This window comes from Ptychodera flava, chromosome 13 (genome assembly GCF_041260155.1).
Source record: "Ptychodera flava strain L36383 chromosome 13, AS_Pfla_20210202, whole genome shotgun sequence".
NCBI lineage: Eukaryota > Metazoa > Hemichordata > Enteropneusta > Ptychoderidae > Ptychodera > Ptychodera flava.
In genome coordinates, this window is record NC_091940.1 from 27,416,878 (window position 1) to 27,431,604 (window position 14,727).

At 38.9% G+C, this 14,727-nt stretch overlaps 1 protein-coding gene across 1 annotated transcript; it reads right to left on the reverse strand.

Moving 5' to 3' along the window:
• Positions 1-4,672: 4,672 nt before the first annotated feature.
• Positions 4,673-13,525, reverse strand: LOC139148033 (scavenger receptor cysteine-rich domain-containing protein DMBT1-like). Its single transcript, XM_070719299.1, has 7 exons — positions 13,167-13,525; positions 11,900-12,039; positions 9,236-9,488; positions 7,857-8,048; positions 7,116-7,301; positions 6,609-6,746; positions 4,673-5,360 (listed from the first exon to the last, which is right to left on the reverse strand). Exons 1-7 carry the CDS (start codon positions 13,408-13,410, stop codon positions 5,167-5,169), a joined length of 1,347 nt encoding a protein of 448 aa, XP_070575400.1. The 5' UTR covers positions 13,411-13,525; the 3' UTR covers positions 4,673-5,166.
• Between the last annotated feature and the right edge of the window lie 1,202 nt (positions 13,526-14,727).

A 14,727-nucleotide genomic window follows, 5' to 3' on the forward strand; every position in this document is an offset into this window, starting at 1 on the left:
CCGGACGTTCAGTAATTTGGTGTCAATTGTATTGCTCATTTGCATATGTTTACAGAACTGTTTCTATTGGGGATATACTAGTATATTTGGAAGAACATGTTTAACTTAAGTCAATGAAACTAGCCATATGATGTTAATGATACAAAGAATGTCCACTGGTGAAACATATTGAACAGTTCCACGACTGTTAATTGATGTAAACTAAATCTTCCTGATGAAAGTTGACGAAAACTTGGACAGAAATTGCTTACAACAAAATAAATGTGAACTGTGAGACGTTTTACAATTGAATGTGTCGAGTGGCAGTACCTTCGCCTAGAGTAAATTATTAAACTTTTCTGCTTATACATAGGTTAGATCTCTACTTGAATAAAAGTGATAGATCTGTCAATTCAAAGAAATTTTAAAAGTCTGAAATCATATTCTTTGCTTTACAAACGTTCGTATCATTTAAAATTTTGCTTGCTTTGGTCCTTCTTCACAGATCGCAACTGACACTGAGTTCGTAACAAAACTTTCGCAACTTTCTCTATGATGCAGGTGAGGGCGCTGCCAAGAGGCCGCTTGTGGCCAGTCAGTAGTAACAGAAAATGTACAGGAAATGTCGAAATGTCGGAAATGTACAGGGATAACTTTCGAAACAATCATTGCCGTAACGGTGTAAACAAACAATTGTCAATTATCATTTATTGTTTTCTAGTATTTTAATCCATTTGAAATAATGTGTCTTTTGTTTATCTTTAATATTTCCACAGCAAGTTCGTACTTTTGTTGGTACCAGTAGCTGTTTTTGACTTGTAAACAAAAAGCAAGCCATGGTTTCCTATAATTTTTAATTTCATTGCATAGGTAAACCGATTCACTATAACTGTGAAATGATTATTACACACACATTGACGGTCCATGAGGGTGTCCTGATATTCCCCCCAACAGCCTGAGAGCCACCCCAAAGACAAAATGTTTTATGAGGCTGCAGACCGAGAGAAAAAGACCGTTTAGGGCGACTCTCATGTACACGAGAGCACACGTAGTTATTACTGGAACATGATATGGCCAGTTGAAATTTCTCACTGTGAGAATTGGGCGATTCTCAATCATGTCGGTAGACCTACTGTCTCAATAGGTGCACCATGCAAGCTGGGCGTCACAACAAGGATTGGACCATTTTAGTCTTTGAAGAAATTATAAACCTAGTCCCGGAATGTACCTGAAAAACTTCGTAAGTAAATAAGTTGCATTTAGTTTAGTAAGTATGCCGTCGTGAACATTTCACGGGGAAGCGAGTTTAGTGTACGGATGGGCATGTTGTTTACAAATGAATGTGTGGCCATCAGTATACCATGGCATATGAAATTGTCGGACCCACTGAAAACACGTGCTACAACTATCTGCAAACTTCCGTAGTGGTTGTACAATAGTGAAATAAGAGCATCGATGTCACGAGGTCATCAAAGACAGTAACAAAATAAAAATCTTGAAACTCCCTCGATCAATGAACACAAACCATTATTGTTGTCTTCTCTTCACAGGAAAGATATTAACGGCTGTCACGTAATCGTCTGGGGCAAGCCAAAGTCACGTTCTGGCAAATGAAAATCTATTGTGGGTTTGCCCGATAAAACGAGTGAAAAAAAATCAATGATAATGCGCAGGTTCCGTTGATGAGAATACTGTAGCCACAAAACGGCCTTTAAATTGGTCAAAGCACTCATTTCTCAAGAATGTACTCCATATACAGATACAAAACATGGCGGCATTTAAAAGCCACTTGCGTCTTGATGGCGACAAGATGACATTAACTGAACAGTCCGATCCCTGAAATTACACAGCGTTGCTAGAAAGTAGTTCGCTAACAAGACTGGGTAGGAGACGATACAGATTCAGCTGCTAGGCTAGATACATGGTTTGCACCGGCCAATCCCTTCATGAATCATTGTATTCCTGTACATCCTACCGAAGAGTTAATCGTCGGCTGTTCGAATAAAGTTGGAAAGTTGGGCGAGATATTGCTTTCCGCATTCCGAAAATTGAGTAGATGAGTCCTGGAAAACGATTTAATATTTGAAATCGAAGTAAAAAATTTATTTGAAAAAGGGTGATACTAGTTCTATTATTCAACTCGCAACAAGGAATCGAATGGTTATATAAGCAACGTTTAGAATATCTTTGGGCGCATTTGCAACAGTACTCTTTCCAAAGCAGCAGACGAGTGGATACAAGCGATGATCAGCTTAGAAGTATCAAGCCACGATATTGCAAAGCCTGATTTGCTAAGAGAAGGGTTTACAACCTTCAATAGCTTAAAAAGGTAGCAACAGTGCAGTTTCTTACGCAAATGAAAGCACTGGCCAACAGTTTTGCGAGAATGTATCGCATTGAATCAAACGTTCGGAATTTAAAACAAAAGTCCACATCTATTTATTTGTTCAGAATTGGGACAAAGATTTTCCTCACGCCTGCACGAAGGAGCAAATATTTCTTGATCTGTTCGAAATGGTTTTCAATCCGCATCATTCTAGAAAATCATGAAAAATGTGCCGAATTTAAAGTTTTACCAATATCGATTATAATACAGCGTGGGACGTTTTATTATCGGCACCCAATAGAATTACTTTACAATTTAACTGATATACCCATTGAGCTGTGGCATGTGCAAGTACAACGACCGACATTTGTTCATCTGTGCTGTTGATCAGGCTGATATCACAAGATTAGACTTTTTGAATACAGTAACCTATTCTCATAACATAAGAGTTCTTGAGTATTATTACAAAACTATTAATTAAAAGATTTTAGTCGATGAGAAATTAATACGCCCGATTCTTTTTTTTTTTCGAGGAAAATGGGCATAAAGACTATGGCCAAAATGTTTTTGAGTTTGGGCAAGTGAAAATGACCGATTGAACCGCAAGTACAGAAACTAGGTACGTCCCATGCTGGAAATACTGAAGTTCGCCGTAGCCAGTATGTATCAAATGACTGGAATAAAAAGAATTGACTATACGCTTTACTGGCTCTTAAGTGAACTATGTAACACATGAACCGAAATATACATTCTTTGTTCTTGCAAAGGAATTTTATTGTTTTGTATACATGTATTTTCCATGCCTGAAGTTGAGCTCGATCTCGACTATCGACTAATTCGCATCTCTGCCAAAATGTCATTAGACCTTGTACTGCAAATTACAGGGTGTAAAACACACGACAAACTTCGTTTACATTTCGTGGGATGACTTCGAAAGAAAGTTATTCCCCAAATGTCATTTTAAAGACAAAAATATCATTGAAATACCTTTGAAGTACCTTCGTTTACAATATTCTTGAACGAATTAAAATCAATTGTTATGCTACATTTGAACGACTGCGTTGACACATTCAAGAATTTAAACGGAGAAACGACAACAGTACATTCTCTCTATATCCAAAGTTGTCACGATTTAACAAGAGTTAATCATTGCAGTATGCACCCTGAGGCTTACTATGCGGTCGCTTCCCCATTTTAATAGTTCGCCGAATGTACACGACTGTATGCCTTGAAAACTGACACGTGCTGTACAATGTCTGAACAGCTTTTCCATGCATTGTGATTACACTCATGTGCCTAGTCTCATGTTGTTAAAACTTTGCAAGTAAAGCTATGAAATTTCTAAATATTACAGTCCATGTAAGGCAGCGTTTGATAAGTCCTCTCCCCACTCACTTTCTACATATCAGCTAATTCAAATGTTTTGCTCCAACTCAATGGAGTATACAACAATAATAAAGCTTCATCATAATGCGTTTCAGTGTGAAAAAAGTGACAGAGTGAAGTAAAAATAATATTACTCTCGGCTGAAATGCCACACTCCCGACGAACTCTGACATTGCCACATTTAGGACCATATTGTGTATTTGCTATATACATGTCAACAATACTTTTTGTTTTTTGAGACTGAGAGGGCAAAGGACGAAGAAAACACATTAGAGCTTGGCGAACGGAAGGAAACTGAACCTAATCGCAGATATTGGTTTGCCACATTAGTACAGGGTAAAAGTGTATTGCTTTCCCAAAGGGATTGTCAGTCGTTTCTAAGCAGTCCGTTCTCAAAGGCTAATGACCAGGGAAACCCCACGATGAAAGAAACGTCAATGGTCAATTGTCCGATCAATCACTCAATTACTAAATCTCTAAATCAATCAATCAATCAGTCAATTAATCAATCAGACAATTACTCGAACACTCAAACACTCACTCACTCACCCAATCGACAATTCTATGTTGATACATGCTTGCCTGCCTGCCGACATACATACATACATACATACATACATACATACATACATACATACATACATACATACATACATACATACATACATACATACATACATACATACATACATACATACATACATACATACATACATACATACATACATACATACATACGCTGTGAAGGACAGCGACCTTAAGAATCTTCTAGATTAATTAAACTCAGGTTATAGAATGACCTACATAACAGAGATATACACAGCTTTCAATAAGAAATGTAGAATTGTATTAATATATACATACACCTATGGATGAATTAATATATATATATATATATATATATATATATATATATATATATATAACATTCCTATATATAACATTCCTTGTCTTCCTATATATATACATATATAACATTCCTTGTCTAATGCTATTTATTTGGCACAAACTATTTGGCACAATATTTTACCATACTCGAGATTGCGTGTTTGTGTAGGCCAGGTAGTAAGAGCCTTTTGGTCGAAAAACTTTAACCACGGTCTCTCGTGATAGCTTAAACTGTTGATCAGACTTTCCGTAAGGAAACTTTAAACCATTCTTTTTCGAAATCAAGAAGAAACAAATGAGAGGGTACCGTGCAAAAATGGTACATTAGAGACAAATGACCGAATAGTTCCTTACAATTGAAATTAAAAATGGCTGCCATTTCTGTGTTAGCCCTTTTCGCAAAAATAAACCTGTGAAAACTTTAACCTGCAGGAGCTTCAATAGGATCCCCATAATGGATATACAGGAAAACTATTGTATACGTTTGATAGTTCAAAATATCTGATATCTGTGTCAAAACATTTACTTTGACAGTAAATGTTTGTTTTTAGGAACGGAGTGGCAGAGGACAGCCAAGGTAGCACATATCACATTGAACCGTAGAGATCCGACTTGCTGGGTTCTGATGCCGAAGGTTCTTGCGCTACTGCTGCGGCTGCATCCTTCGAAATCGCGCACTTCCTGCCTCGTTTTCCATGATGATATTTAACTCCGTATACTACACCAAAAGTCAACCCCGTAACGCCTCCAATGACGCCACCGATCCAACCAACTCCACTTCCTGCAAAGACAATCATACTTGTGATTAGTAGAACGCAAATGCAAAGACAAATGTCACTATCAATAACCGGTCCCTGCGTACTATGCTGCACGGTGATTAATATTAGCACGAAGATCAATGCCACTTACCAATTAGCAAGTCTGGAGGTACAACGGATGTGCCTCAACAAATCTTACCTTACTCACTTTAACCCCCGCTCCCCCCAAAAAAGCAACAACGACAACAAAGACTGGGAGTTGTGTCCTTATACCAACTTTAAGAAATATATTGGTACAGGCATTACTTGCTTCTCTACATATGAGAATACGATGGTTTTCAATCGGGCTCGAACCCTCAACGCACGGTACCCAATCACCTAGCAGCAGAGGCCGCAAACCGAACCGCCCGGCTAAATCCCCAATATCAAAAAGATTGGTTCAATAACCGAGCTAAGGATGTTGCAATTAAAAACAAAAGGCCGCCTTGCGACTATATTTTGTCTTATCTCAAATTAAATAAATGTGCATATGTATGATGGTAATGGACAATGCCAAAGGGAGGTGTCAATCCCTTTGGCATTTACCCATGATGCATTAGGCCTTTTGCTTCTCTGTCCATTCTGCAAGTACATCTGATGAAGGAGACTGTTGTCTCCGAAAGCTAATGTTATGGTAAAACATTTGATAAACAGTGTGCTACCCTCAACAATATTGGTATCAGTCAAGATCAACACGGCTCTATTGATACATACATACATACATACATACATACATACATACATACATACATACATACATACATACATACATACATACATACATACATACATACATACATACATACATACATACATACATACATACATACATACATACATACATACATACATACATACATACATACATACATACATACATACATACATACATACATACATACATACATACATACAGACAGACAGACAGACAGACAGACAGACAGACATACATACATACATACATACATATATACATACAGACAGACAGACATACAGACATACATACTCACCATATAAGATCTTTTTGGTATTTATATAAATACCAAATATGAGCTAAAACTATTTTTTTGACTAGGGATAGAAATATTAAATGTATTATTGTGTTTTCTTGGTGTCTATTTTAATATCGTCGTTACTCAAGATGGGTGCTGTGTCGTTGATAAAATGTTTACCACAATGCCTGTTTGTTTGTCATAATGTTGATATCTGAAAAAGAGCTATTCCAGACTTACCACCCTTGTTGTCCCCACAACCATTCTCATCCGAACCATCAGGACAGTGTCTGCTGCCATCACACTTCAGTACGTACGATATGCACTGACCACTGTTACAGTGAAATTCGCCAGAGCCGTAGCAGTCAGAACCGTTTGCTAGAAAAAAAAGAGAACGTATGGAAGATTTCCATGTGCTTCTCTGAAGTTAAATCAATGATGTCTGGCAAAACATTCTGCTGACAGAACAAGTATACGATGACCACGTATTGCATGATGCAGTTATCGAATGATAATGGCATGAACTCAATTACTGACATCGAAGTTACATCACTGTCAACAAAACGACAATGCGTCGACTACACTTTACACTCAGAGGGAGTTTCCCATGAGTATCACAGTTGCCTGATCCAGCCAGTGTTTACACCTACAACAATTCTCAAGCTGAAATGTCTCCGTCACATGTTAAGGGATGGACATACTTCAGGCGAGAGATATCAAAACTACGCGAGGAAATGATGCACTTACGATAATAGAACTGAGCGTAATTTGCCTCAAAGCCTCTGTACGATTCTGAAGGTTGCGAAGTAATGTTAAAGTGTAAACTGGCGTCGAGAGAAAGCTCCACAATAGTCTCAGTTTGACTGCCGTCTCCACAATACGTGTACTCGGTGGTCCCATCGGTCAAGACAAGGAAGTCCCCATCATCACAGCCTATAAAAGATGAGTGTAAAAAGGACAGTTTTTTCCTGAAGTTTCTTGTATCCTTTAATTCAGTTAATCGGCCACGTCGTCTGACGTCGTCGGAAGTCCCCATCATCACAGCCTATAAAAGATGAGTGTAAAAAGGACAGTTTTTTCCTGAAGTTTCTTGTATCCTTTTGATATATGTGCATGCATTGCCTAATTGACTTCAATTAATCGGCCACGTCGTCTGAACATTTGAACTCTAAAACTGATCAATTAAATTTATTGCTACCGAGTTTACAACCAAAGAAAGAATCACCCGTAAAGCAAACTTCTGAAATTTCTTCTAATTTCGATAGGATAACAGTCTTCATTTTCAATTGACACCATACCGTACTGCAGGCAATATTCGTCTGGGAGTTGTGATCAATAAATGTCTTGTATTAAACTATTTTTATTATGAAATGCATAACATGTATCTTGTCTGTGCCTATTACTCTACTATTGCTATATCTGTATGACATGCAAAAAAACAAAACACAAAAACAAAACAAAAAAACAAAACAAAAATGAGTTACTCACCTCCACTAGGATTGTTGTTATAGATATCGACCTCAGTTAGTCTGATCGTGATGTTCGTGAAGGGACTCAGAGGAAGGAATGTCAAGGAATACTGCGATGGTGGGACGATTCCATCATGATAAGAACTCGGATAATCGTCGTGTGATTTGATGACACCTCCAACAGACCATACGTTTGACGCTGACCCCATGGCTGAAATATCCATGGTGTAATGTTATCGGCCGAGCAAGTGGTAACTTTTGACGATTCTTTGAATTTTTGAATGTGTTTATAGCAGTTCCCAATTCCATTTCAAACTGCATTATATGTTGAGGTACTATTTACCTACCTTGTTAACATGAAAAGGGCCAGTAATACTAACTTTTAATGACTTTTTCACTGTATTTGTTTTTTGTTCCACTCTTTAAAGCATGTTGATATATAGAGAATTCGGCTTGCCAACTCGGACTTTACACGTGTAAACTGCATTGTTATAGTTGACAGGTGAATTCTGGTCCGGAGTAGAATTCAGATGTAAACAAGAACAGTGTATTTAACAGTGTAACATAAAGACGCTGTGTTGACAAGCTGAACAATGGGTGTTGCAACATTCTTTTTGGAGTCGAGTAGACACATAAAATAAACATAATGAAAAAGAATATTAAAAGTTTGTATTGCTAGCCCTTGAATGTATAAGTGTTTCCTGCATTGATATTTGTTGAACAAATTTACGTCTGGGCTTTTCATTATGTCATGTTTCGGGGAGCAATTTAGCAAGTTTCATCAAATTTGGTGCCGTTGTCGGTTGAATATCGTTTAGATTAAAAATATAATTAAATATGCAATTTAGCAATCAGTGAAAATGTCAAACGTCTTTCACAGTATGTTTATATCACCAACACATGTAGCAAGTTTCATCAACTTTGGTGAGTCCCAACCTGTATCCATACTAGCCTACATGCCGTATTGGGAATAACGTAATTGCCGAACGACATCGAAACCTGCCATGTGTTGGTATGGGCATATCTGTGGTAAGATTCTTAAGATCTTGTGAGTTAAGTTTTGAGAGTTGAACTTCTTAGTAATTGAATATGCAAATGGAAGTGTATATTACATGCAACGTCCTCAAAAACAAAACTGTCATCGCCATACTCTAATATTATCTTGAAACTTCATCTCATTCTACGTAATGAGACGATCAGAACAGGGAAACAGATAGGACAAAGGGACTGATGTATGACATTAGCATTAGCATTAGCACAGCTGCGGGGACATCTGAACTAAAACAGGATCAATAGCAAACGGTTTCATGGAAAAGGCAGAAACAAAACAATTAAAAAGCAATTAGCGTCTAACTTTCACTGAATCTCAATCATGATTGCAAAAAGAGCTTGACTAACCTGAAACATCCGGTCCGTAGGTAATGTCAGCCAAACTGTTCTGATATGCTATATAAGTTGCGTAGAACCCCTTACTCGTGTCAGAACTGTCGGACTCAAATACCAAGTACAGCTGGTTACTTGTCGAGTTGAAGTCACTCGGAATAGACGAACCCGTGAAAGTTGCGTTCGACACGTACGTGTTTGCGTCAGCTCCGTCATACACGTGTAAATAATCACGACCGTTTTCTGTTTTAAACATATTAAATGTAAGCTGAAATAGAAGAAGAGTGTTGCTAAGCAATCATTAGCTGGAATATAATGCTGAAGTGTTTACACACATCATTTTTAAAATTCATTATGTAACACATATTCTGGTCAGTTCCATGTCATGCTAACCAGTTATGATACTGACATCTACAGGTGTTCATTGATTTCGGGTCATCTTTGTTAAATGACCCGCACATTGTGAATTACAGTCAACTCGCACTTTTTCCAACCCGCCCAGAACCAACTCGCCCGATTCCAACTCGCCCGATACCAACTCGCCCGACGCCAACTCGCCCGATGCCAACTCGCCCGATGGGCCGATGCCATTTTGCACGTTGTTTTGAGATGGAGTGTAGTTATAGATTCCATGTACGCTAACCCGATGGCCCGAGGCCAGCTATTTTCATATCACGGGCCAGTAACTCGTGAAAGACGGTCCTGCTGTTCCTAAAAACGTGAGCCAGTATAACTGCAGTAACTATCCCTTTACGTAAAGAAGCCGAATGAAATTAATTTTTTTCAAGAGATTTGCAAAAACGTGAAATTCGCAAATAAAAAGTTTTCAGTATTTCAAACCGCACCTGTGGTTCTCAATGTTAGAAATATTTGTTGTTAGAAATAAAACGTTTTATGCGTACCAGGTACTCATAAAATTGCAAAATAGTATCGGGCGAGTTGGCATCGGGCGAGTTGGTATCGGGCGAGTTGGAATCGGGCGAGTTGGTTCTGGGCGGGTTGGAATCGGGCGAGTTGGTTCTGGGCGGGTTGGAAAAAGTGTGAGTTGACTGGTACCCGCGTATTGTGTCGAGGACCATGGTCCAATGCATGTACGCAAAAGGGACGATGAAATGAGCGAAGCAACAATCCGAACAAGTAATGTCGTTCTTGTAGTTTGTTACGATTCAATATAATCAGGAATTGCTCAGAAAATATGCCGAATGTCTGGCTTTTCGATCCAACTGTAGTGAGCTTGATCACGGTGGTAATAAGTAATAGGAGAGTTGAAACAAGGGGCAATCAACTGAATCAACTTAAAACTGTGACAGCGGGCTTCACAATCGCTTCGGATGTCCATCGGTGCACTACCATCTATATTGTAATCCGACCTTGTCCCTGCGCATGTGCAGACGACCCCACTTAATTTCAAATCATAGAACGGCCCAAGATATCTGACATCCGGAATGCGGAAGACTCCTTCTGTACCATGTTATGACCTTATTTCGTGAAAAATATTTTTTTAATCGCATCTCATCATAGCTTTGCGTATCATAAGGCCGGATGTATTTTGGCCATTAATAGTCCGATGTCACGTCAAAACTAAATTTCCGGCACGACAGTCGGAATATCTGATTTTGGAAAGTTTTGAAGGCCTGCCTGTTTTCTGTCACATTCGGGGTGTCGAATGCATTTTCTGTCATTGTCAGATATTCAGGCGTCTAAAAATTATGCATTTTTCTTGTTTCTCTGTCGTTTTCTCCGAAATGCTGACTTTACTTTGGCAAATTACTCTTTCCAGTGAAAACAGTTGACACAAATCTGACAAACGTCTGGCAAGACAGAGAAAATGTCCGAACCGACGGATATCTCCCGGGGCAGCTCGCATATGCGTATGCCATACAAAAAATTGAGGGTCACGGGCAAACATTTTCATCCTTTTAAACCGTTTATAACTTCCTATAAGTGGAAATATCTTAAAGTGATATAGACACTCAATATCGATTAATATATCGCTGTATATACAAAAATATTAAAGTTAACATTGCTTTCATTACGAGGGTCGAAATCTGCAACAGAAAGCAATTACTGCAAAGCTGCCAATCTTTTTCCCAGATCAGCCATTTTGGATTTTCTGCGCACGTGTAGGGACCAGATCAGTAGGAATTTCGACGGCGCTGCACCTGATTCTGCAGCTGCCGACCCCTCTCAATGAGTCAATGGATTTGCCGATACAGTTGCTCGGTGATTGCTGAATAAAAAAAACATAGACGAACTATCGCAGCGCTCATTGAAAACATTAGGCATCGAAGATAAGGGTGGCCAAGTTTTACTCAAATGTTTTTTTAATATCCCTGAGAAGTTTACCAGTTGATTGACGGACAATAGGTGGATAAATTCTGTTTGAAGGTCGTGTATTTGAATTTAGATCTTGTTTACTTCCTCACGTTAACAGTCCTGCTACACAGATATGGCGATTGTCGTGTGAATCAGTGAATGGAGCAGCGACCAATGTTAATACAGATAGTGAACACAATTTGAAGAGATCAGCGCCTACCCATATGTAAAGGGAGCAGTGATGACAGTCCACAGATCAACAGCGACATCAATGGACACAAGCTGTAGAACTGTAAACAACATAGAGGAAAGAAAAAGCCATTGACCTTAGAAAAATTTTCATGCAACCAAGAGTAGACTTACAAGAATGCTGTAGTTCGTGGGCACCTCTACTAAGTAATTACAGTTGGCGTTGTTGCCATAGTTGCTTGGGTAGTTGGGGGAACTGATTACTCCCCCAGTTCCGGTGTAGGTACCACCACAGTCGCCTGTAGCTCGTCGAACTGAAAAAAAAAACAAACGAAAGAAAACAAACAGAAATAGCACATATTTTTTCATGACGCAGCAAAATACTATAATACTATTAGCTTGCTGGTATTCTCGCAGTTTTAGAGATTATTATTTTTTGACTAAAAATTGGAAAAAATTCCCAAAATATGAAGACAAAAATTTCACCACAATATAAATAAATCTGCAAGAGGTCAACCCTAGAATCGTCTATACCATATTTCAAAGCGATTGGACAGCGGCTTCAAAGAAGATTTTTTGACTCAAAACAGGAAAATTTGGCCACAAAATGCAAAAACAGGAAAAATTGCCCTAAAACTACAAATACCAAACTTTCACAAAAATTTGGAATATATCTATATTAAAGCCATCATACCAAGATTCAACCTAAACTAGCCTGTGGTTTCAGAACAACTTTAGCAATTTGCAGGATAATGTCTTTCCGACCCGTTTGCATATTTTCGACTCTGTCTTACCCATTTGAAGGAAATTCACATCTATATCCCTGGGTGCATCTACACATCAAATACTAAGATGGTAAGTGCTGGGGTGTTTTGTGTTCAAGTTGTGAAGCAGAGGTACATACATACATACATACATACATACATACATACAGACAGACAGACAGACCGACAGACAGACAGACAGACCTATTGTAAGATAGAAAGTGTTACGTGAATGGTCTATGACAGGTATGACACGGTCAGTTTGTGGTTATACCACTTGAATATTGCTCATCGATGTTGTGTGTCCACTTTGACCTTGAATACTCAGATTACGTATCATGCGATTGGTAAATTGCATAATCAATAATCGTTCTGCACTCACTGATGCTTTCCCGATAACGCTAAAATTCATGAGAATCGCCTAAACTCAAAATATCAAAAACATGTCACAGTCTATTCAGTCTGTTACCCCGAAAAACCCGTCATCGGATACCTTACAGGGCTGCAGGGCACAAAAGACTAATCGTCGACCCCCAAGGGTCTATGGACTAACACAGAGTCGCTTGTGATTATAGATACAAGGCAGATGCCGGCCCCTTCTGACAGAGTGGCGTTCGCTGTCTACCTATAGAGGTAATGGTCTACCAAACCACAGGCAAGTGAGGCACTTGACTTACCCCTATCAAATCTTCTGGTTTCCACCTGCGATTCCGAGTCAGCCTCGGTCTTCAATGCAGAGTATACTGTGCGCGAGTTACACAACCGAGCATTTTGGAATGTAAACAGAACTACAACCAATAATTTTATGTTCGTTTCCATCTCGCTGAATGGACAGTCCTTGTTGTGCAGAGGGGTACAATCAGGTCGATCGTAATTAATGCCACCCTTACTGTCAATGCAACACACCAGGCAACAAAACATTCAATAAGTGGTATTCAAATGAGTAGGAGTCATGGAATGATGACGTCACAAAAGGTAGGCAAACATAAACGAGGAGTTAAACATCTGCGATTGTATTTAGACGGTGTAGTGAAGCCATGAATCGGGATAAGCTGACTGTAGCGGAGTGAGCATAATCATCTGGGTGGACAAGGTCGCCCATATTTTGCAACACAGTCACTTTTTTAATCCGCTCTGCGCCTACGTGCCCCTAGACATGTGTATATGCCAGAGGTTCTTCTCAGGCATATGTAAACACGTCTATGGGGCACGTAGGCGCAGAGCGGATTTTTAGAAAACATGTGACTGTGTTTTTGCACATCAAGGTTCTCTCTCACTCAGTATTGAACCCGAAACTGACCGTTTGTCAACCCACACTCCACACAAGGCAGACGCTATTTATACGCAAAATAGTGATCGATGCAACGAGCAGTTGACACTCCTACAGGTACTCTGCTCCACAGGTTAGGAAACTCACTAGATTCCTTTGTTGCAGGCTGCGTCTCGGTAAACATTGCAGACAATAACGTTCGCCTATTCGCGTACTGGTATCCCGTGGCAATGCCCGTAATTTAATAGGAGCTAGGGTTTCGTCATCAAATAACGATGGGGGGCGGGGGGGGGGGCTGGAGGAATCGCGATTGAAATCTTATGTTATTCAGATACCCTTCAATATCCTCAAAAATTTCAAGTCCCCGTCTATATGATCAAAATTTTTCAAGCCCCAATTATCATATAGCCGCATATTTATTACGGATGTACATATTGGGCAGTTCTGCTCGCAGATGTTCGACACTACCTGTTCTTAGCAGTTTGTAGAGCCATACTCCTGAGGCAAGTTCTCAAATTGATTCATTTTAAACGCATCAGTGGGCTTTTCGGATTGATCAGTTTAAGCCGACTTGAGTTTATCCAACTCTGGCCAGGTCAATGGCACCTGCTGAAGAGCACACAAAATGACGATCATTACGGGGTATGCATATTGTGAATTCCTGGCTACATTTTCCTAAAGTGTGAAAAACTTAGCACAGTAACCTATCAAAAAGTGTTTTGTCAAAATTACAATACATATATGATTTAGATGGTTTTCAAGATTAACAATACTGGAAGGTTAAAATATTTTAGATGCTGTTGAAAATTGACAACACTGTGTTAAAATATTCCATAAAATAAACGTTTTAATCACTAAATTTTTTGGTACAATAATGGCGAATTCGGTAAAAAATAAATAATGCCATTTAGTCACAGTTACACATTTTAAAATTAAAATTAAAGTCTTTGCTGTTAAAATTTGACCTT

Bases quoted from the DNA above. Each gene is read 5' to 3' on its own strand.
- LOC139148033 (XM_070719299.1), bottom strand. From the start codon at position 13,410: ATGTTTTGTTGCCTGGTGTGTTGCATTGACAGTAAGGGTGGCATTAAT. The intron at 8,049-9,235 runs GTTAGTCAAGCT...TGGATATTTCAG, and splicing joins CTACGGACCGGATGTTTCAG to CCATGGGGTCAGCGTCAAAC. The intron at 5,361-6,608 runs GTAAGTCTGGAA...TTGTCTTTGCAG, and splicing joins TTGTGGGGACAACAAGGGTG to GAAGTGGAGTTGGTTGGATC.